We start from the raw sequence: 26,132 nt of genomic DNA on the forward strand, positions 1-26,132 counted from the left end.
ACACGTAGGGCACTGTGCTCCCCATCATTCTGCCAAAAACACGACTCCCTTCTGCGTGCCCACGGCCAGCCAACTCGGTTAAAGGACTTTAGCTGAATAGCAACTGATTCATTGGTCATTATGGGATACACGCGAGGTCAGGATGGGCAAACGCAGCTCCGGCAGCTGACTGAGGCGTCAGGGGAGCTCCTATCTTCTGTGTCCTCTTTGGATCATTCTGCTAACATAATCAGATGGGGAATGTTTGACACGCTGAAGGACAAAACAAATCGACCACGTAACAAGATTTCAACCAATTACACGGGAAGAAAGAGAGAAAGCAAAAGTGAAAACCTTTTAATGGATCTACAGGATCTAGTCAAAATCACTGGCATACAAAACAAGACTATTTTACCCCAATCGGTTGTGACCTGCATATAAAAAGCTATGAGCCAGACGAGTCCAGTGGGATGGAGAGGCTTCAGTTGGAGGGAGGCGGAGGGGGAATAGTGCCAGGCCCCTCCGTGGGGAGAGGGGGTCTCATCATGGGTGGCAGAGGAGCAGGAGGAGGGACGCCGGGCGCCGGTGGCAGCTGAGGTGGCACTGGAGGAGGCGGCACTGGTCCAGAGGGTGGCATGGGGGGCAAAGTCATCCCTCCCGGAGGAGGTGGAGGCATTGAGTCTGGCAGAGGGGGCCTGGGGGGCAACCCGTTCATCAGCGGAGGTGGAGGAGGCCGCTTCACGGTCGGAGGGCCAGGAGGAAGGTTGGGGGGAGCTGGGGGCTTCTCCATTTTGAAGTGGAATTGAAGGAAGAACTGGGGAGAGGGAGAAGAGCGAAGAGAAGGAAACCATCAGCTCTCAGGACAACTTTGTGCCATCACACGTCAGCGACTTTAGCGCCAGAGCCCAACTGGATGCGACTCCAATGCCTTTTCCCCCAGGCTCTGCCCTCCCCCCCTCCCCCTTCAACCCTTAGGATGCTGCCACGCTCCAGCTACCTGTTTGGTTTCCCTGTTCCAGTGGGTCCAAAACTTTCCCTCCGCTTTGTCGATTTCTCTGCTTGGCACCTGCAACAAAGAAGAACAGGGAGCTATTATTAGCAGCACCAGATGAGCTCCGTGGCCCTTTCTAGCACCACAGCCCGCCAGATAAGCAGTTATTCCAGGCCTTTGTGAGATGCGCTCGTCTCGGATGTTATTAGATAGAGGTGGGGGCAGCAAAGAATTGAGTTACTTCCCTATCGGTCAAGGACAGGCAGAAAAAACCCCTCTCAACATCTGCACAAAGGCTGAGAGCAGAGCCCAGGAGGATCCTTTCTGCGCCAGACACTGAGAATTCAACGCCTCCCAAAGCTCAACGCAGAGCCTGGTTTTCATGCCAGAGTCCTCCAGTCATTCTCAGCAGAGTTTAACAACTTCCAGCCACGTCTTCCTGACCTTCCTTTCCAGGCCATTAACCCCAAAAAAGGCTAGAACAGAGCAAGTCTGTGACGGCCATCACTGGGAACTAATGTCCTGGAAAATATGGGAGCTCTGGCAGTCATCAGTCAGCCCCAAACGTTACCTTGAAGGCGATGGTTTCGTAGGGCTCTGCTGCCATCAGGAGGTACTGCCAGCGCCGATCAGGGGGCTCAATCCTTTGCTCGTACGCCGACATGAACCGATGGCGAGGCATGATGCTTTCTGCAATCTCCGGGTAATCGATCTGCGGGGGGATTATGGCAGATTCACAATGCCCCCCTTATGCACTCCTCCCTCATGCAGGAGGAACCCCTCAGCTACGGAAGAACAGCTGAAGAAGAGGAGCTCCCAACTGAAAGCTTGCTGGTGCCAAAGAAAACAGCTCAACAATTACGATCATGGATTCTTCCATTTAGCTGACACAGTCATCAGCAGCAAAGTAGCAAGATAAGCCCTTTTTGTTTCTATTTTATTATTACCTCATGAGTCTTGCAAAGAACTGCTCTTTTAGCCAAGCTTTTACTTGGATAACCCAGAAACCAAGAATTTGACCTTACCTGGAAGAGAAGGCTCTGCTGGCCTGTCTCTGGATCTCTCTGTTTGGTCACTGTAAAGAAAAGAAGAAAGCTTAGTACATGACATAAAGGTCAGCACAATATTCCTTCTGCCCTAGGAAGCTCCAAACAACAAAATATGACAGGACTTTATTTCCCATTTATCAAATAAAATGCCACAATGTTCCTGTGGGTGTCTGCTGAAATGCAGCTGCTGTGGGGCACAGACACTGACACACTGTGCACTGCAGAGCACAGCTGGGAGATACAGCAGCCGTGCCTTGTAGTGAAGGCCAAAATCAAACAGCGAGGAGTTCAGAGAGAAAAAACTGAGCAACACATCCAGTGGGTGACTTGTGAGCAATAGTGAGAGATGGCAGAGCACAACAGAAGGAAAAGAGACTGAAGCGATGCCATCATCTCCCCTGTGACCACTGTGAGAGCTGACAGACTGAGCCCTACTGATCTATTATTAAAATGGCTCCCACTTGACTGTCAGCAACAGAGACACATCCCATGGGCAATTCAAACAATAAAGGACATCAGGAGACAAGCCCTTATCTTATTTATGGACAGCTCTGCTAAAAAAGCTGATGAACAATTCATGCCCACAGCTCTGCACTTCAAGCAAGCTCCAGCAGCCACAGGGCATCTGCTGCCACAGGCCCTGCTGACAAACCTTTGTAACCCGGCCGTCCAATTTTCACAAACTTCTTCACTTCCACTTTGACTTTTTCTGGTGCAGGTTGGGCAGGGGCTTCCTTTGCTTCCTTGGCAGCTCGACGGGCCCTGGATTCATTGGAAATGTGCAACGTTAAACAGTTACCAGCACTCGGCTCCCAAGGGTGGCTGAAAGGCAGCTGCATCAGCATGGCAGCGTTTTGCACTTCACAGGGAGCACAATGGGAAACTGCTGCTCCTCCTCCTCCTCCAGCACCACGGGAGGCCAGTTTTCTCCAGGCCTTGCCCTGACTGCAGGCTGTCACCTCCACCATCTCACCCACCTCTAAGAGTGGTGCCCACCTCCACAGATGACTTCTTAGAAGTCAGAAAGGAAATTAATTCCACAAGCCAGATGACTACAGCAGAGCAAACCTGAATTCTTAGACTAAAGCTTACGAACTTTTCTCAAGCTGTATTCACAAAGAAGCTTCCTTTACAGCTAGATTTAATCTCCTTTAAAACTCTTTTGCTCCCTTCCCTCAGAAATGCCATAACTGGCTTTGAACTGGAGCTTGTCAGCACTGCTGTTCAGAGCACAGCTAGTTCACACCTGCTGGTGAGTGCCTAGGAAACAGAGACAAAGAACATTCAAGCCCAGAGTGCTGCTACATGATGGAGGTCAGGTTTTATAGGTGCTCACAATCTAATTTTGAAGTGCCTAAGTAATGGAGAATAACTACAGTGGAGAACAACTTACAGATTGGTCTGATGCTTCTTCCCCTGGGTGTGTGCTAAGTAACTTCCCTGGGGGGAAAAGAAAGAAAGTCAGACGAAGACTGAGCTGTTCCTGAACAGAAAGATATTTGTCACGGATGAGAGGTGACATCTCACATTGACAAAGGTATTTTAATCCTCAGAGCACAGCGGAATTGAACTCAAAAATTGCAGATTGCTCACAACTGCTGAACTGTCAGAAACTTGTCATGCTTAACATCCACAGCCTCTGCTCCCCCCATCACCCCTCCAGCAATCAGCCAACGAGAACAGCTTTGGTTCCAGCACTTGGAGCTGGCATTATTCTAAAATATCTGTTGCCATGGAGATCAAGACAGACAGCTGCTCAACTCACCTCATTGTTATGGAGCGTCAGGCAAAGCTTGCATTCATAAGAACCCAAGTGATTTTTCATAAAATAGGGATCCTAGGAAGAGAATGTTAAGAAGTTACATGCAAAACCCGTGTTGGAATAACTGAACAACCAAAATCCTAAAGCAGATCTGTGCTGCAAGAACTGAGTTCACAGTTATTGACACAACACTGCTTTAGGAATACAGAGAAAAGAAACAAGAACAGTTTTGATCACTGGTAACACCGTACCCAACTGCAGCAAAATAAGAACCAGTGTCAAGAAGACTGAATGTAACACAACAGAAGCCTGGTGCTGGCGTCCCTCTGCTTGGCCCTTCCCCAAGTTGCTCGACTCCCTCATCAGTAGGAACAGAAGTATTTATTGCACTCCACAGATCCCCACTAAACCTCTCACCCAGCGCTGAGGTGCAGCCCTGACCTCACCCAACACAGCCTGCAGGACTGGGGCTCACCTTGTTGATGTCGATGGTCTCCAAAGCCAGCTGCCGAAGCCTTTCCCTGCGGTCTCGGTTGCTTTCTGAGGCTGAAGCTACGCCTCCACTCCCCGTTTTACCGCCAGGACGGTGCTGAAAATCCATGGTGGGGATTTCTGGGCTTCGGCGACTTCAGGGGAAAAAAAAATAAAAGTCTGGAAAGATGAAGAAAAGACACATGAGTGACAACAGCTCCCTGAGCTGGGCCTCACATGGAGCCCCACCGTGAGGACACGGCCCAGGCACGGCAAGCACTCCCTGAGTGTTCCTGCTGTAGGGAAGCTGCTTTGGCAGGGGGGTTGGACTCGATGATCTCTGGAGGTCCCTTCCAACCCCTACAATTCTGTGATTCTGTGGTTCCCAGGTGCTGCCCTGACCCAGTGAGCAGGAACAAAACGACTCAAAGCTGGAATGAGCTCCTGGAGACACCCCTCGACCTCCTCAGCCCCACAAAGAGGGCGATGGATTCCGTCCCAGCTGCTCACCAGGGTGCAGTGAGGCTCAGTGAGAGCCACAGCTCCCCCCCCACAGGAGCCCCCATTCCCCCACTAAAGGCCTGAGCCCCATTGCCACAATTCCCTCATTGAGAGCTGCAGCCCCCGCAGCCCCTGAGCAGGTTCTGAGCCAGCCCTCAACACCTCCTTCCCTCAGCGAGGCCCACAGCCCCCTGCAGACCCCTCATCACCTCAGCAAGGGACAGAGCCACCCCTAACCCACGCCTGTCCTCTCACACAGGGTCACAGACCCCCCAGTCGCAAGCAGGTCGGTCACACCTCAAACCCCCCCCATCCCCTCTAAGCACCCACATTCCCCGAGCGAGCACCAAAGCCCACCTCGACGCCCCCTCATCCCTCACAGCCCCCCACAAACACCCCTCGAGCTCTCTATCCCGCTCACCTCCCCCTCCCCCCCCCCAGTTTCCTTTCGGAGGGTCACATCCCCCCAAACGCCTCCACTTCCTCAGAAAGGCTTACAGCCCCTCTAAGCCCCCCAGCCTCCATCCTCACAGGCCCCACACCCCCTTATTCCCTCAGCGACGTTAACCGCCTCCCCAAAACACCACCGCAGGGACCGCAGTTCCCTCCCAGAACCTTCCCACCCCCTCAACGAGGGTCGCACTGCCCCCATTTCCCCCCTTCAGGCCCACAGCCCCTCCCCCCACAGCCCCCATACCGCCGCACTCAGCCCCGCTCCCCGCGCCGCGCATGCGCTCTGCCCTCACCCTCCTCCTAGCGACTTCCGGCTTCCGGGAGAAGCACTTCCGGGTCGGCGGGAGAGGGGTCGGGCCGGGCATGGGGCGGCCGTAGCGGGGCGGCGGCCGGCCGGGTTTCGTCATGCGGTACAACGAGCGGGAGCTGCTGTCCCTCTCCCGGCAGCCGGCCGAGAAAGCGGCCGAGATCTTGATGCGGGTCCCCAAAAAGGGCAGCGGTGAGGGAGAAGGGGCTGTGGGCGGAGCCGAGGGGCTGGGATGGGACTGGGAGTGATGGACTGGGTGTCCAAGGATGGGAGTGGGAGGGCTGGGGTGGGACTGGGGGTGAAAGGATGGAGATGGGAGTGTTGGAGTGGGGGTGCTGGGATGGAGTTGGGGGTGTTGGACTGGGGGTGCTGGGGTGGGAGGGCTGGGATGGAGCTGGGGTGCTGGAACGGGACTGGGGGTGAAGGGATGGAGAATGGGAGAATTGGACTGGGAGTGTTGGGATGGAGTTGGGCATGCTGGGGTGGATCTGGGAGTGTTGGACTGGGGGTGCTGGGGTGCTGGGGTGGGAGCGCTGGGATGAGAGTACTGCAGTGGAAGCACTGGGATCAGAATGGAGGTGCTGGGGTGGGAGCGCTGGGCTAGGAATGGAAGCCCTGGAGTGGAAGCCCTGGGATGGGAATGGAGATGCTGGGATGGAGATGCTGGGATGGAGCTGGGAGGACTGGGATGGGAATATTGGGATAGAACTGTGAGTACTGGAGTTGGTGTGCTGGGATGGGACTGGTGGTGCTGCACTGGGAGTACTGGGATGGAACTGGAGGTGTGGTACTGGAAATGCTGGAGTGGGACTGGGGATGCTGGGATGAGATTGGGAGTGCTGGGGTGGAACTGTATGTGCTGGGATGGAGCTGGGGGTGCAGCACTGAGGGGAGTGGGGAGCAGAGTGCAGAATCTGGATGTTGGTGGGGTGCTGTGTTGGGGTCCAGGGGTTGATCTTGGACAGGAGTGTGGGAGATGGAGAAGCAGGGCTGGGCAGTGCTGAGGGTCAGGACTGGGAGAGCCAAGGAACAGGGATGGGGCACTGGGAGAAATGGGCTGGTGGAATCCAGGCTGCTGAGCAGCGGGACTGGGAACACAAAATGGGCATGACTGGGAGCAGACTGGGAGGACCAGCAGGGACTGCGAGGCCTTGGGGACTGGCAGATTTGGGGGCCCTGTGCCTGCTGGGCTCGCTGTCACAACACTCTTTTCCTTCTCAGTGTTAAAGAAGCGCCTCGTGAAGCTTGTGGTGAACTTTCTCTTCTATTTCAGGACAGATGAAGCTGAGGTATAAATCCTGCTTCTCTTCACACACACACAGACACACTCACACCTTTTCCTGCATGTTTATCACGTGGGCTTTGAGGAACAGCGCAGCACCAGGCTGTCACAGCCAGGACGTGGCGTCCTGCACAGTGCAAACTCCTTGGTGGGGTGAGGAGAAGCACTGCCAACAAACCACACCCTGCTTTCTACAAACACAACCGTTGCCCTACAGTGGCGAAAGTTGGACTCTGTCCCATGTATTTGCAGACCTGGAACGTATCACATAAAACCAAGATCCTCCTGCTGAAAAACCAGTGCAGGAATAATCCTTATAATGTGGCAGGGAGAGCTGCATGCCAAGAAACCAAGAGCTTCTCGTGACATTTTTAGACTTTTCCCAGCATGAGTATTTAACCCTGATCACGGCTGAGCTCCTGTCCTGAGAAATGCTCTCTTCTCGTTTCTGTGGGTGACTGCCAACACAGAACTGATGCCCTGGAAATTTGCCCTCAAACAGGTGCTTCAACATCAGTGCTGCTGCCTGATTCGCAATCCCCCACTGAAATCTTTTCTCCAAACTAAACAAAATGTGAGAGGCTTCCATTTGTGGCTCATATTACCCCGTGGTTCTCGTGTCCTTGCTCAGTGTGTGCTGGCTGGCAGCCTGTCCCTGCCACTGCTTGCTTGTCCTGAGCTGTTCTTCATCCACACACCCTGTTCTTAACCTCCTGCAAAGCTCGAAGGCCGCCCTTAGGAAGTAAAATGTTAAACAGTTTATCTTTGTTTGATTTACTGTGCAAGGAAGTAAACTTTATCGCCATCTTTGCATGACAGAAAGGAACACTGAAGCCCAGACTGAATCGGAGCACAAAGAGACTCTTTAGAGGACACTGTGAGCTCCGTGGGTTCAGAACACTGGAGCTCTGACAGCGTGTGCTGAACCCCCTCTCTGTATCTTTTCCAGCCCATTGGAGCGCTGCTGCTGGAGCACTGCAGAATCACCAAAGAAGAGGAGAATGTTTTCTCCATCAGTGAGTTCTGTTTGTGTGTTCCCTTCATGTCCCCCTCGCAGCGGCTCTTGGTAAAAGGAAACATTTCCTGCTTTCTTCCTGCTTTTCCCCATTCCCCCTCTGGCCCAGCTCAGTGCTCCCCAACCTCCCTCCCCATCCAGTGCTGGTCGGTGCAGAGTTGCCGTGCTCCAGTCCTGGGATGGCAGCATCTCCCCATTGCTGTGATGGGCACGGCTGTGTGCAAGGAGAGGAGCAGGAAAAGCAGGCAGCCCACAGCTCAGTGCTTGTGGCAATGCCTCTCTAGGAGGGTTCGCTATTGACAGATTGCTGCTTCTGTGCTGTTGCATTTTATAAAAAAAAAAAACCAACAAAAAACCCCAAACACAAGTGGGCTTCAGATCAACCATCTGTGGTGCTGGTGGAGCAGGAGTGCTGTGTCCTTGTGTCGATAGCCGCGGCTCCAGCTGCCTCGCACTGCGTCGGCCTTTCATCCCAACAACTAATCATTGTGCGAGAGGTATGTGGCAAAAATAACAGGATGTTTCTCCAAGGCCATCCCCGTATCTTTTGGCCTGGCTGTCAGGCGCAGCTGCTTCTCACTGCACAGCCATCTCCCCTCTCCCAGCCAGCAGAGATGGAGCTCTGACCGTCCCACGCAGTCTGAGTGCAGTCGGAGCGTTCTGCTGAGCGCGTGGGGTTTCTGCACTGCCAGAGCTCTGCTGAACCACAGGTTCCCAAGAAAGGTGTTGCATGTGATGGCACTTGGAGCCGGACTGCGTCCCGTACAGCAGCTCCGAGGGCTTGGATGCTCCTGACCCAGTTATTTCCCCACATCTCTGTGCACTGTGTACTAAAAAGCAGAGCTCTGGGGATGATGTTAATTAATTAGATGTCCTGATTCTGTCTTGGTAAAGAATGGGAGTTGTGCAGGGATTTGCTTTCTGCTGTGCACAGTACTGAATTCCCCAGAGCCTCCAGCAAAGACAGGTCAGTACCTTCTGTGAGTGTGATTTCATTCCTCAGATAGCTGCCCTCTGCACACCACAAAATCTCTTCCTCGGGGCCGTTTTCCACTCTGGTTACTAAATCTCCTCTGACGCTTTGCAAGGAGGCTCGGGGTGTTTCAGTCTGCGTTTGCCCAGCCCATCTCCAAGCTGTCTCTCGTTGAGAAGCTGCTCTTTCCCCTCCAAAGTGTTTTGCTGCTCTGAGCTGACGGGCACTGCAGGCAGCTGCTGGGAAATGCAGAGCAGAAGCGCCTCTGCAGTTGGTGTTGCTTTTGGAAGTGTCTCTCCCAGGCAGGAGTGATGCTGAGGGCTGCTGAGCTGTACTGAGGTCCTCTGGGCCACCATCACTCCCACACAGCTCTAACACAACTGCATGGGGAAGAGTGGTTATGCGCTGAGTTGAGGGAAGGGGGATGTTAAGGAGTGGCTGTTGCACTGTGTGTGCTGTTTCCAGTCCCCTTCTATTAGCAAACAGCTTTCTGAGCTGGATTTCAAGTTCGCAGGGGCAGGTTTGGCTGGGCCTTTGATTTTAGCAGGCAGAGAAAGAGTGTAACTCCAAGCCATAGTTAGGAGCATGATTCCAAGCTGCTCACGGTAGGATGGAGGGGACAAAGGCCTGGGTTCCCACCTGGTTCACAGGTCATCCTAGATGAACAAAGGTGCTAACTGCAGCCTGGCTGAACCTCACTTTGTTGAGGAGGAAGAGCTCTGCCAGGACCTCACTTAATCCTTTTCCTTGTCCTTGGCAGGTTTCATTGAGGAGCCAGAGAGGAAGTACTGCTTTGAGTGTGACAGCGAAGAGCAGTGCCAGGAATGGATTGAGGCACTCAAGAGAGCCAGGTGGGCCGAGCTCCCTGAGAAGGGTCTGTTTTGAGCTGCACATCTCATGCTGTTTGTTTCCTGGGATCACTCATGGTGAACCTGGGGAGGAAAGCAGCTCCCTCCTCCTGGCCAAGCTTCCCTTTGGCTCTAAACAGCTTTAGAAACTTCCCCGCATTCCTTTCTGCTCAGCCCGCTGTTCTTTTCTTACAGCTATGAGTTCATGAGGAGAAGTTTGATTTTCTACCGGAATGAGATCCAGAAGATGACGGGGAAGGTGAGTTCCTGAGGTTGGCTGCTGGGGTTGGCCTGCATCTCTGGCCTTGCTGCTGCCATCCTGCGTGAGGCTGTTGGCTGCACCGCATGCGGCTGTGCTCTGGAATCAGCACTCAGCCCTGCTGTGTGCCAGGCTGCTGAGAAGGGCTGTCCCAGCTCCCCCTGCCCGTGTCTCACCATCACTTCCCTGTGCTCTCCTTGCAGGACCCCCTGGAGCAGTTTGGGATCTCGGAGGAAGCCCGCTTCCAGCTGGCAAGCCGCAAGCAGTAATTCCACAGGCTCTTTCTGGAGGGTGAAACCCACCTTCCCCCAGAAGGAACAGCAGCAGTTCCCCCCCCAGCGGTGACCAACTGACTTTCTAATTTATTAGCCAAATGGGGCTTTTTTTTATGATTTTTTTTTTAAGGGAATTCTTTGCACATTCCCACCTCTCCTGCCCTCCCGCAGCCACGGGGGCAGCCGTAACTGTTCCGTGCAGACTGTGACCTTGTGCACCGATGCTGCTGCAGCCATGGGAGTGACAGCAGGAGCAGAGGAGGAGGGACTGAGCCGAGCTCCAGCACTCACTGTCCTCCAGCAAAGGCTTAGCCCTGGTGCCAGGAACTGTGGGGCCGGCCCTGTGCCAGCTCTAGCTTCCCCTTAATCCCTGCCCTCCTGCTGGGAGCTGCTCAGCTTTTCTGGCTTAGGATGTTCCTGCAGCAGCCCCGTTCTGTAGGAGGCTGCTCTGGCTGATGGCATTGCTGTGCCACAGGTCTAACCCTGCTGTGTTCTCTTCAACACAAAGCCATTTCCATTCAGCAAGGAGCAGGAAGGCTTCTGTGAACGTGGAGCAGCTCTGCTCGGAGGAAGGGCATCACCCACTGCCGCCAGCACCTCCTGGGGTGCTGTTCTGTTTGTCCTTTCTCCAGACAGGCACTGCTCATTCCTAGAGGCTCCATGAAGCCCACTCTACTGCCAATTAGAGCGCTGTCACAAACGATGCAGAGAATGAAGCTGTAAAGCACAAGGGAGGAAAAACGGGGCTGAGAGCTCCGTGCCGTGATTCTGCCGCCCTCTGCAATGCTGTGGGCTGGGCTGAGCCTCAGGAGCAGCAGAGAGAGAGACCTGTAAAGGCAGGATCTGCTGTAAGAGTGTCGGGGTATGGTGAAGTTGAGCCCTGGGAGCATCGCCTTGCTATGCTGCAATACTCCACTCCCTCTGTGAGCTGCCAGGGAGCAACGAGCGCCTTTGCAGGGACTCTGATAATGAAGCAATGAGCAGTAATAAGCATTAAGGGACATCTCGAGGCTCCTGAATGCAAACGGGGGAAGTGCAGCCAGAGATGAGGGGTGGAAGGCGCTCCCCAGAGCTCAGAGACCCCACGCAGCAGCTCCACTGGGCTTTCCCTGCAGAAAAGCCCCCCCAGAGGTGCAGCCACACTGATGGCAGAGGGAGCCGCTCAGCCCTGGGAGAGGGGGTGCAACTTTTTCCCAGCCAGGCAGCAAAAAGGCTGCTCTACAATTACAGCAGTAACTGAGCGGGGCGAGCAGCTCGTGCTGCAATGGGGCTGAAGGGAAGTTTTAGTTCTCTTCCTTGGCTGGGAAGGAGTGCAGGATTGCGAGCCTGCAGCGGTGCAGCCTGGCTTCTCTCTGTACCTCAGCTGTCGGTACCAGGAGAGCAGCAGATGGCACCGACGCTTTATTTTTAACCTCACGCCCCAGATCCTTTCCTTGCCCTCTCCTGTATCCCCTTTCCCTGCAGCGGTTCGAGTGCCTGCAGCAGCAATCACCAAAAACAAACCGCGCAGGGCAGAAAATAGGGCGGCATTGAAGGCAGATGGCAGCGCTCCTGCAAGCCACAAGCTGGGATTAAAGACCGGAGCAGCACAGAGCTTTGGAGACTCGGTGTCCTCAAATGACTCCAATGACCACCGCCAGCTCACGGCCAAGGAGCCCAGTGCTGCTGTCGGCAGCCCCCCGTCCTCCCCCCAGCCCATGGGGGTGACCCCACTCCAGTGATGGTCAGGGGGTGCTGGTGGCGTAACAGGGACAGCGATGACCCCAACGTTATTGAGGAGGAGACAGTGACATTTCCTAAAAGTGAATGTAAGACAAATGCTGTGAAGAGTTGTGTGGGCCTGCGCAGGCCCGGCGACTTAATTAGCAATGAGTTGATCAACTGCTAGCGTAGCGTAGGACACTGTTAGAGCTCAGCAGCAGGGGAAGGTGGTGCTGGAGAGACCCACGTCCGCTGCTGCTGATGTAGAGACAATTCTGCATGATGTGTTTGTATTGCAGGGGCCCAACCTTCCGAGCGCGGGCTCCGCGGCTGTTGTACGACAACCATTTCCAATAAAACTTCTTTTAATCACTGCGGCCATCAGAGCGTGGTGAGGGGCTGAGCCCCCGAGCCTGGAGGAGCAAATTCCCTATTGCATGACCGGTGTGAGCAAGAAAGAAGAGAAAATCCTAGAGCACCACAGACAGGGGGTGAGCAGGAGCTGCAGTCAGCGCCAGCCCAGCACTGAGCAGTGAAACGCCACGACAGAGCAGTGTATTAAAATACGTACACTTTAATATAAAGACAAAACTTCAAAGCATTTGTTTCCATTACAAATCAAGGGAGAGACACAAGAAATGAAGTGAGGGGAGGAAAAAAAAAAAAACAACCAAAAACTAACAGTGCAGGGCATTAGAAAGGCAGGGGGGGGATATATATATTATACGTACATATATACACACCAGAATTTGCACTACTTCTATGGGATGGAAGGAATGATGGGACAACTTACCGGTGTAAAATAAAACGACAACAAAAAGATAAATTAGGGGGAAGTTTGAGTTTTAAATAATTGGGTTTAATCGGCTAAATTATATAAACTAATCCCTATTCCCTAGGAAACATCCCGTATCGCTGCTCTAAGAAAACGCGTGGTGGTTGTGGTTTTAAATCCATCCAAAATGGATCGTTAGTAGTAGTTAAAAGGTTTGCTAATCAATTCCTGAGCAACAGCAACCTGGTGACCCGCTGCGTCCCGCCTGGCTCCAACGGAGGGTGAAAAGACCCAACGAGTTGGTTTTAATTGGAGATCGATCGCTTCGAAGATCGCTAGGTGCCAGAAGCCACGCGGGATGGACCGACCCGTCCTCCTCTTCCTCGTTAACCACAGCAGCGAGACCTCGCTAACGAGCCAACCGAGCCAGAAGCAAGCAACAGCTGTACCTTAAAACAACACCAAATCCCAAAGCTGGGAACTTTGGGGTCAGTGCTACGGAACCCGGAACTGCACCAAGGGGTTTTGTTTGTGAAGGGTGAAGATGGAAGAAAACCTCTGCACAAAGATGCAAACAGCAGATGCACCGCAGGGACATTTGCAGTGTGTGCTTCCCGTTTTTGGCTTTGGGGTTAAACCCTGAAGTTCACAGTAACGTCACCTCTCTCACTGCGCCGCTCGGTGTTTCTAAGGCGAAAGGATGAAGAAAATGCGGCACAGCATCACCCTACACACTGGGAATCCATCTGATGGTGAGAACCCGATATGGAGAAGTCAGAGCACATAAAGGAAGAAAGAACAGCCCCAAAACCTCAACTATTCGTACGCCAACATCTGCACTTCCAAAAAAAAGAAGCCCTACTTTTGTGGTTTCACCCCTCTGCTGCAGAGCTGCCTCATGAGGACATCGCCTCCTTTCCTGGCAACCCAGCAAACCCAGTTGGTTTGCTGTCCTCTGCACACTGACAGATACTTGTGGGAAGCTCCACCTCCTCCTCCTCCTCTTCTTCCTCTTCCTGGCTCAGGCAACACACAAAGAGCAGAACTTGGGGAACTTCCCATCAAGCTGGGGTAACTCCTTCAGAGAACAAATAACCCCGGATCTGTTTCCTGCAGGAAAAGCACCAATTGCAACACAAAAACCCAACCAGGCAGATGGCAGAACTGACATGGGGGATGCAGACCCGGAGAGGGGCAGCTCAGCAGCAGCAGGGCGGGTGTTGCAGGTGGGACGGGATGAACTTGGGAGGTCTTTTCCAACCCTGGTGATTCTGTGATTGGAAACCCACCGCTGTGTGCAGCCATCGGGATTTATCAGTGCAGCCAAGTGGGGCCATCAGCTTGCGGCCCTCCTGGTCACCTCTTGCAGCACAACAACCATCCAGATTCCACCCCATCCTCAGTGCTATGCAGCTGCAACACCTTTCAGGAGGAAACTGCCCACCCAGACTCCACCCTGCAGCACCACTCCAGCCCAAAATGCTGGAGATGCAATGGAAGAGCCTACGGAGCTCCGCAGAGCTCACCTGGAAGTCACTCACTGAAGTTTGATTCAAACATAATTAGAAAGAAATCTCAACTCCAAGTGAGTGGCTGTAGCAACAGTTGGGTGATTTGAGGCTGAGGAAGGATAGAGACCAGGAAAAACTTCTTCAGCAAAAGATGGTCAGGCACTGGCATGGGTGGTCACCGTCCCCAGAGGTGTTGGGGAATGGTGATGTGGCACAGAGGGACACAGTCGGTGAGCAGTACTGTGGGAGGTGGACAGCTGGACTGGATGATCTGAGAGGTCCTTTCCTAAATTCATGACTGAGTTTGGGAGCCTCATAGCTCCTGACCCTCAAAGCATTGCGGCAGAAACCGGTGGGAGACGGAGCTCAGACTGAAGAAGGATGAAGATGTTTCCCATCACCATGGTTGTCCACTGCACTGAAGGCAACAGCCCTGCACCCTGAAACAAGAGGCAGCTCGATCCTACAAACCCCAGAAGGCAGAGCATGCACAGTCCGTTCTGAGGCTGACAATGTGCTGCACAGTGCTCAGGAAGGTCCTTTCATTCTGGCAATGTCCACTGCTGGATGGATTCCGACTTCCTGACTTGCCCCTCACTGGCAGCAGTGGTGTGGAGGAGAAGGAACATTTGTGACGGCCATCCAACGGCTGCACCCGGGCAGGAAGCATAACAGAGAAGGAATTCTTTTTTGGAACCGGCTGTACAGCTTTGGTTACTCGCAATTATCTCCAATTATTGAAAACAGGTTTCAGATCTCTGGCAGGCACTCATACATCGCAGTCCTGTGTGTCTCATTGCAGCCATATGGATCAGATCTGAACAGCTCCAGGAGCTGCTCCTCCAGTAGCCCTGGAGATAAATGGGTTGGACTCACTCCAGGTTATGGCCAAGCAGTAAAAGATGGGGACGTGGAGAAGATGATGCAAATCTCAAAGCAACCACAGCGACCACCTCTCCCCGATGAAGTGATACTGGGACTTCAGCCCCCCGTGCTCGGCTTCCCATCTCACACTGCTCAGTGGTTTCCATGGCACTCCCAGCAGCACGCCCCAGGGATGAAGACACTCACCATGCTGACACTTGGAGCTCAGCCACCCCATGGGCAGACACCTGCATGGTTTGGGATGAAGGCGGGGGAACAAAAGGCCTAGAACTCTGTCTTGGTCCGCTTTCCAAAAACCATCTGCTAAAAGCAGAAGGACTATAAGGATAAAAATGGGAGAATGCAATTAAGGCTCCTGCCTCTCCAGCCATTGCTCGTGCCCATCCCCACTCCCAGGACCGGAGTGCAGTGCCAGGAAGGATGTAGGGCAGCTCTGCAGCTCACAGCGGCTCACGGCTGTGAATGAAGATGGGGCTGCCCAACTCCCAGCTGCAACACATCTGGGTTACACCGTCCTCCTGGATTCCAGGACATAAACTCTGTACAGCTCCTACTAGAAGCTACGGATGTTTCTCAGCCATCGCCCTCTGCGTGTTTTTGCCCTTCTCCAGGTTCTCCTCTCACAGCTGTAACTCAGCTGCCTCGTCTTCTCCCACACACAAAGCAGAAGACAGTTCCCCAGAGTCCCTCCTTTCCAGGGCTACCAACCCCTTCCCTTCCCAATGAACGAGACAACGACATCACATCGACGGTTTCTGCACACAATGGCCGCCTATGGAAGACACACATCGGGACCAACAAATAACCACACACTGAGCTGAATCTCTAAGATTGCAGAGGATGAGGTACGAAGAAAAGGGGATGAGGTACGAAGAAAAAGCTCTACACGGAACCTGCAGAGGGTGGAAGCTGTCAGAGAACGGCTCCTCAAGGAGAGCACGCAAGGACAGAGCCATCTCACATACAGAGGCAGCTGGAAGCCATGGCACCCAGCCCAGCCTGTTGTGGCCCCGCGGCACCCATTGAGTCTGAGCACCCATGCAGATGCCCCCAACACCTCCACGTGTTTCTCTTCCCGTCATTCTGCTGTTGCAATTCCCCTTCTTTGACTGTAGTTTCCTTGATTGGTGCTGGGTCCAGCCTGACCTACAGACTGGGCAATGTCTACGTAACGGGTCGCCTTTCCCTCCTCGTTTTGTGCACTCGAATAAATAAGTTTTTACACGTTTACTGTGCACTGTACAGTCTAAAAATAAAGGAAATAAAGTATATGAAATTTATAAATTCTCATCACATCTCTATAAAATACAGCCGCTGCTCCGAGCGGCTCTTTCTGTACACAGAACACCGAGTCACAATACAACAAATGCACCAGTTCAATGCACCAGTTCCACCAGGGGCAGCACGGCGAGATGGCGGCGTTGTGAACTACCATTCAGATCCACTTCAAGCAAAGAAATACAAAAAGCAAAATGCACTTAGTAAGACGTCTAAGCCATTTCTGCATCAAGTATCAAAACTCTACCAACAAAATACAATTGACTCGGAACAAAAACGAGCTGCAAAAATCTACCTGCACCGGTACAGAAGCACTATGTTCAGTCTTCCCAATGTCATCTCGAGGGCCTGACCAATCCCAGTGATTGTGCACCCTGTTCATATGCCAACGACATCCCAAAGTGACCAGACCAGCTACCGAAATTCACAGCCTGCAGGCGGCCCAGTGCAGTGGGATGGGGCAGGACTCGGATCCCTCCTGCTCGACCAGGCTGCCCTGGGATCCAGCTGCCACCCCAGAGGGGAGCACGAGCTCTCATGTGTCCAAATGCAATTAAAACCCACCCGGTGGCTCGGTTCTCCCCGGAGCAAACCGCCGGATGAAAGAGCGCCGCAGCACACGTGGCTGTAAACCAAGTGGATTTGGGGATATGAACAGAGGAAGGTGAATAAATAAAAGCAGACCTGTCTGAGAACTGGGTTTGGCATTGGTCAACCCTCTAAATTCAGCACCAAGGATCAAACTAGAGGCACAGTTCTGACGGATGAAATAGCACCGAGAAGAGGCTCTTTACATCTCTGCTGGTGTGCCAGTCCTCAGTTATTCAGAGAATTTAACCACAAGTTGTATTTATGACTCTAGGTGGAATAAAATAAGTCAAAATTATTTTCACGTTAAAAAAGATAAATACTTTACCTAAACTATCAACAATACAAACTGGAGCCTTAAGTATTTCGTTTGCTTTTTTTTTTTTTTCTTCCTTTTTTCTTTTTTTTTTTTTTTTTCCTTTAAACTCAGATTCACAGTAAATATTATTTTCTCTGTTGTTTAGGTCTTTTTAGGTTTGTGTTTTGTCCAGTAGTAAGAGCAGAACCCCTGCACAGGCCAGTGAGCACCTTTCAGTGGAAGCCGAGTGAAGTTGGTCCACGTTGTCCTTGCATAGGTCACATTGGGTTGAGGTAGAAATCCTAGTTACCTGCACAACAGGAGAGGAAGAGACTCATCTCAATGACAAAATCCACAGCGTGTCTGATGTGTCAATCATTTCTACATTGCTCCAAGACCGCGACCGGACCGAGATTTGGGACCTTCAGCCAGCAAGGGAGGAAGAGTTGACCCAAGAGCACTGACAACAGACAGGAGGAGGCCGCTGAGAGTCGGACCCCACCGGGGGGAGGAGGAAGGTCTCTGCCTGCCCACATGGGCTTCACCCTTTTCTAGCACACACTGCTCTGAAGTTGTTACTACCTTATGGAGGAGAAGTTAAGCGGATTATTTCAGCCCCTCAACTCTGGATTTCAGCAAGGGCTCTGAGCACATGGATTTATACTGAAGTTGGGGAAAACATTCCAGTATTTGGCTTGCATCATACGGAGCAGCAATGTGTGCCACAGAGCGCCTCCTGGGAGCATTGCTCTGCTCCTCAGAACACCTCCGGACACCTGGCTGCCTTTCAGTGGACTTCAGCCACGTGCCGGCCCTACTTTGGATGGCGTGGCACCAATGGGATGGCAGCTGGTTCTGCAACACCCCGGTCCCAGTTAAGGCACCTCCTTCAGCAGAAGACCTTCCCACCACTCCCCGGAGCCATTCAGGCACACAGAGCCCCAAACCTCCTCCTCCTCCTCCTCTTCCTCCCCCAGCTCTCTCCTACTCAGCCCGCCCCATCAGCACATCAGCATCACTGCGGCCACAGCACAGGGACATCAAACTCCTCCTCGGCTTCCCTGCTGGGCCAAGGTGGCACTTACCTGCCTCACCAATGCCTATGGGGACTACATTTGTGCCCACCGAGCAATTTGGTGGCGAAGGCGCTACACACAATGCACAGCCAAAAGAATCTCTCAGGGATGTTGTAATTGAGGCATATGTTTTATAAGCGGTAAAGAGTATTCAACCATCGATTTTTACGCAGCTTTGGGATCAGTGAACAGCAACAACATCAACGACCTACAGGTAAAGCACGGAGCGAGCTCAGGGCCCTCACACTGCTGGAGCTCTGTGATCCCAAGCTGTTACATCACGATGCCACAGAGCATTTTTCATTACAACAGTGCCCAACTCCGTGCCGGTGCGCTTTATTCTAAAGGCATTTAAACAGTGCTTCAATAGAAATGCATACAGCCTGCACAGACCCTCCTCTCTCTTACAGCCCCAGCACAAAGCAGCCAACCCTGCACATTCCCTACAGTCTACCCAGGGAGCGAGCAATTGCCAAGTGAGCAATCGTATGATTCTGTAACAAAGCTCTGATGGAGACTGCCGCTGTGCGCATATCAAGCTGCAGTGCTCAGCTTGGCTTCTTGGTTTCCTCTTCTCTGCTGCAAGTTCTAACCCCTTTTTGCTACCTGTGGCTGTTTCCCAGGGATGCAGAGGGTGTGCTGACTGCAGTGCATCAGCAGTGCGTTTGCACTCTGAAGCTGCAGCTTGGGACCTGGAGGGTTTGGAACTTTCTGGTTATTGAGCAGCTGTTGTTGGCTGAGGTTGGAAGCAGCATCACTCACCCCAGCGCCACGGGAACACGGACTTGTGGAAGGAGCAATGTCTGCATTAGAATCATAGGATGGCTTAGGTTGAAGGGGATCTTAAAGATCATCCACTTCCACTTCCCTGCCCTGTGCTGGAGGGGAAACCACCGCCGATAATCGTATAAAAACCGTAACGTATAAAGTATATTCACGTATACACCTGACTCCTCCTGACTGCTGATCCCCACCTGGACGTAATCCCAACTCAATGGGACAGCAGAGTCAGCACTCCTTGTCGAGAAATCCTGACTCCCAGCCCAGGCAGCACGGAGCTCTGCGCCCTCTGCCACCGCACTACCCCACATTTCAGAGGCTTCTGTCTCACAGCCCGCGCCCACCCCTCTCTGCAGAGGAAGAAGCACCACTCAGCATCTCGCACACCACTCCTGGGGTTCGTCTCTAGCCTTACCTTACAACATAAGAACCGTTAGCTAAGCAAGCTCTTTATCGTGGCTTAACCCCAGAAAGGTGCGAAGCGGAAGGAGGCTGCATGCCAAGCGTGACCCACATGGCGGGCGCGCCGGCGGCCGTGGGCTGCGCCATCGGGGGCACGGACTGTGCCAGCGCCGAGCGGGGCAGGGGGGGGTGGTGGACGGTAAAGGAGGGACGGGAGGCTTTGTGCTGCAGGGAAGCGAGCTTGATAGACAGAGCGGCGTTAGAGTGGACAGAAGCGGCGGAGGAGGATGGCAGGAAAGCGTCGCCGGGTGGGATGGAGGGGCTGTGCAGGAGGTCGGGGTTAGAAGCAAGCAGAGGGGGAGGAGGGGGCAAGGAAACGTTAGGAGGGGGTGGAGGTGGATGGAAAACAGATTGCACTGGCGCTCTGTTGAGGTGCTGAGCGGCTCTATTCTCGCTAGATGTTACTAAATTAGAGGAGGGGGGTGGGAAGGATGAGGATGAGGTGCTGGCAACAGCCTGCAGGGGGTTTAAGCTTAGCACTGTGCTGCTAGAGACAGCACTGCTGCTGAAACTGGCTCCAAACTGATGAGGAGAGGAGGCAGAAGGCACCGCATGGTTAAAAATACCTGCAAACAGGAGAGAAAAACTCAGCTTCAACAGATGGGCTTTGTACAGTCTCAGGTGACAAGAGAAAACAAAACAAAACAAAAAAAAAGCAAAATTATAGTAGTTACGGCCCCATACAAAAATATGCAGCATGAGAAGGCAGCAAGCAATGAGAGGTAATGGTGCAGGCCAGGAGGTACAAGAGGTTCACTTACCTTTCCTACTGCCAACCTCTACGTGCCACCAGGACACGTGGTCAGACCCCAGAACTGTCAGTGCCGTACCACACAGGCAGGCTCTGCAGAGATTACGGGGTCTCTCAGAGCCGTGGATCTGAAGACTCAGACTGCTGCTCTTCCCTCCCCACCCCTCCTGCTCTCCCCCACTCACGGGGCAGCGCAGGGGAGACCGCACTTCCAGCAAATCTACGTGCTGAGAGATGTGAGAGTTAGGATTTCCCGACACGGTGCCTGAATGGTTACGGATGGGTAAGACACACTGCCTGCCCTGGACAGTGAGCTGGGACAGGCTGCGTGCTGCTCCTGCCGAGCAGAACCCCAGAAGCAGAAGGTGCATATGGCACTGCCCTTCCTGGCAAAAAGATGCTCTCGGTGTCTGTTCCAGAGCCAGAATGCTACGCAATTCCCAACGCCACTTCCTCAGATGTTTTTGCTCTTCCTGGATCATACTCAGTGCTAATCCCAACCTCTACACAAGCTGACAGAGCTCCTTTCACTTGGTGACACAACGGGTTAAACCTTTTACCTGCAGGTAGGCCTAGGCTGGTTCCAACACAGCAACATCTGAACAAACATACATTATGAAATCACAAAGTCGGGTGTATTCTTTCATTGAGGTGATACAACAAGTGGACAAAGCTCATGGGATTTCACTGTGGGGCAACGGGCTCATCTTAATTTCGGAGGGAGAGAAGAGACGTGTTATGTGGAATAGGTCTGCTTGACATCCTGTGGAAGTGAAAGGGTTTCAGCCCTGGAGAGGCAGCGTCAGACTTTCCTTTAGGCCCTGTCTTAGACCAGAGAAAGAGTTCTGCCTACCTCCAACTGTTCCACCTGTAACCCCAGGAGAGAAGTTCCCCATAGTGTGAGAATTAGTCAGTCTGGTTGCAGCTGACGACACGTGGACCAGACTGGCAGCAGCTGGCATGGAATTAAATAAGGACTGCAATACTGAGGAGTTTGTCACCGAGTTGAGGTTGGCTTGCAAGGCCATGGGGCCGAGGGGGAACTGCGATCCAGTGGTCAAAGTGTTGAGGAAGGGATGGTGCGTCTGCACAGACGATGCTGGGTTGCCTGCTGAAGAAACAGCAGTAGAAAGGCTTTTCCCATTCAGAAGGCCACCAGACGAAACAGCAGCAGAAATGAAAAGGTTATGGCCGTTTTTAAACTCCACGTCTCGGTCCCTTCCTTTGCCAACCTTTCCGTTATGCTGCAAAGAGTTTTTCTCCGAAGAACCCCCCGCACGAATGCTCATTTCACTCATGTCTTTGCTTTTGACTCCTGCCCGGCTGAGGTCTTCCCCCTTGGCGCCGCCGAGGCCTTCGAGCTGCCTCTTGTTCAAGAAAGGATTCGTTTCTGATATCCCCACGTCTTTGCTCCGCTGCGACTGGAAACCCAGCGAGCAGGCGGCAGCCGTCCCGTCCGAGGCCTTGTGTGGAAGAGAAGCACCATCGATAAAGCTGTGTAAACCAATGTCAGTCGACAGCCCGCCGTTGTAGGCGAACCCGTTGGTGGGGTTTGTGCTGGGGCTGAGCCCATCTGCCCCCGACGAGGGCATGGCCATGCCTTTCCTCGTGTGCGCCATCTTGGCGTCCATGGCAAGGCTGTCCTCGGAGGACGGCCTGAAGGCAAACAGCGAATTCTGGCTCAGAGACGACACAGACTGCAAGGGACTGTCCGTGGTTTTGGTCAGGTTGATGTCAGATATTGGTGAGAAAGTAGATTTCCATTTACTGCTGTTCATGTTCTCGTTGGGTTGTGCTTGTTTCCTCCCAGATAAGCTGCCACCTGGTTTGGAAGAAAGGTTTCTAAATACCAAAAGGCAGTTTGCACTGAACCTGCTCACTGAAAACGTCGGTTTTGCCTTCAACACCTGGATTTAACCGCCTGTAATTCTATTCCTCATCCAAAAGCAGAATACCTGTGAAGTCACCTACGCATCCTTTAAATTTAGCTTCACATCTGGTAGGTTTCGAGAACGCTGATCTACTCTTGCTCTACAGATCCCTCCCCAAGTCCTAACATGGCACAACACAACTCATTGGATCTCTGGTGGCCTGTGACTAGAGAAAGAACTGACCCAAGATCTGTAATTATCAGCCACCTGTCTTAATTACGATAACACAAAGCCCTGGTGGGATGGCACTCTGCTCATCAGCCTTCTATTAACAACCTTCAGCCACCCACTCCCCAGCCCAACCATCGTCCCAAGCAGTTTACATCTCTCACACCCACCGTTTTCAACAGTCTTCTGTGGAGATTTGCTTTCCAGCGATATCGTTGCAATTTTCCTCTCGATCCTGGTGGGAAAATAAAAAGGTTACAGCACTCACCGCAGTCGTTTGCTTTCATATTTACCCTCAGAGCCTCACGTTCACATCCTAACAGTTGACTGAAGCACATAAAGCCAATGCCCTACACGGGACAGGAAAACCATTTAGAAATATCCACTAGAAGCTCAGCAGAAGCTGTCACAGACTCTGTGCTCTTCGCCAAGGTCAATGCCTGCTCAGAGCACGTCACCACTGCTCCTTCACAAGGTTGGTGTCATTCACGCACGCTCACCTGGTGCTGTTGTGCTCATCTTCAGATCCCTGCTCGTCATCTGACGTGAGAGGGGAGTAATGAACGCCGTTGCTCTGAGTGAGGGGCTTTTCCTTTTTCAGTACCGGGGGCTGGTCGTTGTCCTGGTAAGGAACAGGAGAGTTCTTCAGGGAGTTTTCAGGAGAGGAAATGGCTGTTATTTCTAAAGGCTGGTTAATGTTATTGACCTGGGCAAGAAGGAAAGAAAGCAGTTACGGGTGAGAGCACCGCTTTAGAAACAAGGCGTCTTGTTTAGGATATGAACGCACTCAGCTTCAGGACAGGCCAACTTGGCACTGCCACTGCTCTCCCCCAGCACCATGCAGCAGAGCCCAGGATGAAGGCTTTAAGACAACTCGGGAACGTATCTTATTTTCATCATTTGATTTTATGTTTGAACGCAGAAATGAAGACATGGCAAAACGACATTTCTTCTCAAACTGCCACTGCAGGATCCCACGAGCACAACTTGTGGAGCTGGCTTATTAACGTGGGAACACCATATGCTTCTGGCACTCGTGAGCTGTTTAGTCAATCTTAGCTTAAACTACATTCAAAATATTTAATCTACAGGATAAAAAAGAGCAACTTCACTGTAAAAACAAGCTTTGCTGGAAGAGGCGAGATTGCTTGTTAATTTTTAGTGCTGTGACAGGAAGAACTCTTTGGAGACGTCCTCCAAAGGCATTCAGGGCCATGGAAAGGCCCTGGGCGGCCTGGTGGGGGCACCCAGCCCTTGGAGAGGGGTTGGAACGGGGTGAGAACCTCTCTGTGATATCTAAACCAAAGCAGCTCCCTAACATTCAGCAGCTCCCCTGGCCTTCAGAGGGGCCGTTTCCAGGGAGGGTCGTCACTCCACTCCCAGCCAGCAGCCCCGCGATGGCCTCACGCCTAAGAAGAAAGCAGCGGAAGCTGACTTCTAACGCCAAGAAATCTCCCCAGCCCTCTCTGCAGCCCTTACCATGGAGTTGATGTTGAGCGGTGAACCCGATGGCTGCGTAAAGAGTCCAGACACAGCGGGCAAGGATTTGCGTTTGGGGGAGACCCCGGAGCCCCCGCTGAGGTTCCCAGTGGAGGATCTCTTCCGCCGGCCGCGCTTCTTCCCGTCCTGCGCGTGTGCTGGGCCGCAGTCCAGCCGAGCGCTCGCGGGCAGAGGGCTGTGCTTGGTGGAAGGGGATTGTTTTACATGTCCTGTATTAGGAGAGATTGTAAAGATGATTCTTCTCTTGGCCTCGTTCTCAGGATCTGAAAATGCTGCATCAGACTGAAGATCCCCCTTTGTTCCATCGGCAAACATCTTCTGAGCATCTGCATAGTGCAGTCCCCCTACCAGGCTCTGGGAGGTGCCATTTAACCTGGGGCTTGCTGAGTGCTGGTGAGCAGGGGAGCTTTGCCCAGAGTTCCTCGACTGCATCATTAGCAAAGGATGTTGTGGAGTGGAACTCCGAGACCCTACTGAGTTAAACAGACTCCCGGAGTCGTCCAGAGCTGCCTGATCAACACTATGGTTAAGATGGGCTGGGCTGTTTGTAAGATTTCCATTGACTGCCACGGAGCCAGAAGAGTAAGAAAAACCTGTTGAAAGGGAAAGTATACATCACTGCTTCTGCTGAGCGATAGGTCACAGTGCTAGATGTGTGGGATGGCTGGGGCTGGCTGGCCGTGCAGTTGGGATGCTGGCTCTGCACGCTCACAGTTCCACTCAGGCCGTAACAATTTGCTCTGCTCTCTCGTCAGTGTTGTACGGAGACAGCCTGGAATGGAACCTCCAGTGAAAGGTTCTTGTACACTGTTACACCTCCTGAAGTTGGGGCTCCTGTTTCTCTGCTCCTTCCTATCATCGAGGAAATAAGAGGGGCCAAATTGAGTTGGTTTCCTTCCTCGAAAATAAGGGACTCTGCCTATACAGCCCAAGTCCTGCTCAACGCTAAACAAACAGCAGTGGCTTCCAAGTGATGGGATCTCACTGCAGCACAATGCCATCTGGGATAAGCCTGGGAAGGGGATGAGGTGTTTGTCATGGCATATCACAAATGGGTTCAGTGCTCTAGGAAGGCCTTGTCTCTGGGCTGCCTTCGTGGAAAGGGCAGAAGAGAATACAGTACTGTTTTACATCAGCTTTTGAATAATTCTTTGCTTGTGTAGAAAATTGCAGCCAAGCCCTTCTTTGCAGAACAGATGCTAGAAACAACACAAGCCCCTCAAGGTGAAAAACACAAAGAACAAATGCACTCTGATGAGGGATCAGCTGCAGGGCAGCTTCTGTATGCAAGAACCTACGTTTCTCAGTCCACAACATTTCCATATCCTGAACAGCTACAGGCCACAATTCCAACAGATGGGCGAGCTCAGAAGTGATGTCTGTACTTAAAGGCATCCCTACTCTTCCCCTTGTTTCCCAGATTCTGGTGCCTTTACAGATGCTCATGAGACATCACTGCGATTTCCTTAAAGGAATTAATTGTACTATTAAAAAATAAATAAAAAACCCTCCACCACCACCCTGCAAAAGAGAACTTTTCAGGTGACAGTTCATAGGATAGCTGTGGAATAGCTTGGATGGCTTGCAACTTGCAGAGATCAGAATCTCTTCATCCACAAAGAGAAATGTACAAAAACCCAACCACCGCAGCTCAGATAAAGACAGACTCCAACGAAAACTCCACACTGAAACCTATCCAAGCTGTAGGCACTGTTCTGACAGGCTCAGAAGATGATAATCTGTGATCCTTTGGTCTGGTGACAAAGAGCACACCTCCCTAACGCTGATCTGCCCGGAGTGAGCTGCTCCCAAAACTCCAGGTGTGTGCCCACGTGCTGTGACAGAGCACCTCCGCGCCGCTGAGGCTGTTACCTGAGGTAGCCAAAGCCAGTGGCTTGTTTCCAGCAGCATTGCTTACACCATTATGAGAACTAGCACCAATCTGCTTTTCAAGTGTCGATGAGTCTCTGCTCTGATGAACTGGGCTAGGTGTGCTTCTCTGCGGGGCAGAAACAGGAGCGTTAGTGCAGGAAGGGTACTCAGAAGTCACCCGTTTAAACAAAATTCACATGCAGTAGGAGATTACCACGGAAAGCAGCTCTAATCCCTGGATAGCCCAGATTTATCATGTTTTGAGAAGAACACAGAGCGTTACGGGACACAAAGACACGCTGCCATCTGCTGCAGTGCGGCGGCACCCAGCGTGAGCTCCACACCGTGCACACAGGCTGTTCCAGCCTCAAGTTGGGCTCATCCCTCACAG

The 26,132-nt window shown here is 52.6% G+C and overlaps 3 protein-coding genes across 9 annotated transcripts in view; 1 reads left to right on the forward strand and 2 right to left on the reverse strand.

Annotated features, from left to right (window-relative positions):
- Nucleotides 1-321: 321 nt before the first annotated feature.
- SF3A2 (splicing factor 3a subunit 2) lies at nt 322-5,505 on the reverse strand. The gene is made up of 9 exons (XM_052702815.1): nt 5,451-5,505; nt 4,257-4,432; nt 3,785-3,856; nt 3,413-3,459; nt 2,672-2,781; nt 1,996-2,045; nt 1,542-1,682; nt 977-1,045; nt 322-793 (listed from the first exon to the last, which is right to left on the reverse strand). Exons 2-9 carry the CDS (start codon nt 4,380-4,382, stop codon nt 461-463), a joined length of 948 nt encoding a protein of 315 aa, XP_052558775.1. The 5' UTR covers nt 4,383-4,432; nt 5,451-5,505; the 3' UTR covers nt 322-460.
- Nucleotides 5,506-5,530: 25 nt separating this feature from the next.
- On the forward strand, nt 5,531-12,238 carry PLEKHJ1 (pleckstrin homology domain containing J1). Its single transcript, XM_052702828.1, has 6 exons — nt 5,531-5,705; nt 6,735-6,802; nt 7,745-7,811; nt 9,544-9,634; nt 9,827-9,890; nt 10,094-12,238. Exons 1-6 carry the CDS (start codon nt 5,612-5,614, stop codon nt 10,157-10,159), a joined length of 450 nt encoding a protein of 149 aa, XP_052558788.1. The 5' UTR covers nt 5,531-5,611; the 3' UTR covers nt 10,160-12,238.
- A 182-nt stretch (nt 12,239-12,420) lies between these two features.
- DOT1L (DOT1 like histone lysine methyltransferase) overlaps nt 12,421-26,132 on the reverse strand; it is a 58,667-nt gene continuing 44,955 nt past the window's right edge. For 2 of the 7 annotated variants that reach the window (XM_052702739.1, XM_052702745.1), the window contains 7 exons: nt 25,742-25,868; nt 23,849-24,462; nt 22,870-23,075; nt 22,540-22,604; nt 21,124-22,092; nt 19,473-20,085; nt 12,421-17,511 (listed from right to left, as the gene is read on the reverse strand). In XM_052702739.1, the coding sequence (XP_052558699.1) occupies nt 19,508-20,085; nt 21,124-22,092; nt 22,540-22,604; nt 22,870-23,075; nt 23,849-24,462; nt 25,742-25,868 (2,559 nt within the window). In that variant the 3' untranslated portion in view covers nt 12,421-17,511; nt 19,473-19,507. Of the gene's footprint in view, nt 17,512-19,472; nt 22,093-22,539; nt 22,605-22,869; nt 23,076-23,848; nt 24,463-25,741; nt 25,869-26,132 lie in introns of those variants that run through there. The other 5 variants (XM_052702741.1, XM_052702742.1, XR_008210941.1 and 2 more) reach the window with 5 other exon arrangements.

Source organism: Tympanuchus pallidicinctus, unplaced genomic scaffold, assembly GCF_026119805.1.
Source record: "Tympanuchus pallidicinctus isolate F22 unplaced genomic scaffold, pur_lepc_1.0 scaffold46, whole genome shotgun sequence".
Classification (NCBI taxonomy): domain Eukaryota; kingdom Metazoa; phylum Chordata; class Aves; order Galliformes; family Phasianidae; genus Tympanuchus; species Tympanuchus pallidicinctus.

Excerpts from the sequence above, each read along its gene's own strand:
- SF3A2 (XM_052702815.1), bottom strand. The coding sequence starts at position 4,382 with ATGGATTTTCAGCACCGTCCTGGCGGTAAAACGGGGAGTGGAGGCGTA. Across the intron at positions 1,046-1,541 it reads ACGAAACCATCGCCTTCAAG|GTGCCAAGCAGAGAAATCGA; the intron begins GTAACGTTTGGG and ends TCTTTGTTGCAG. Across the intron at positions 794-976 it reads GGAACAGGGAAACCAAACAG|TTCTTCCTTCAATTCCACTT; the intron begins GTAGCTGGAGCG and ends CCCTCTCCCCAG.
- PLEKHJ1 (XM_052702828.1), top strand. The coding sequence starts at position 5,612 with ATGCGGTACAACGAGCGGGAGCTGCTGTCCCTCTCCCGGCAGCCGGCC. Across the intron at positions 5,706-6,734 it reads GGTCCCCAAAAAGGGCAGCG|TGTTAAAGAAGCGCCTCGTG; the intron begins GTGAGGGAGAAG and ends TTTCCTTCTCAG. Across the intron at positions 6,803-7,744 it reads TCAGGACAGATGAAGCTGAG|CCCATTGGAGCGCTGCTGCT; the intron begins GTATAAATCCTG and ends TATCTTTTCCAG.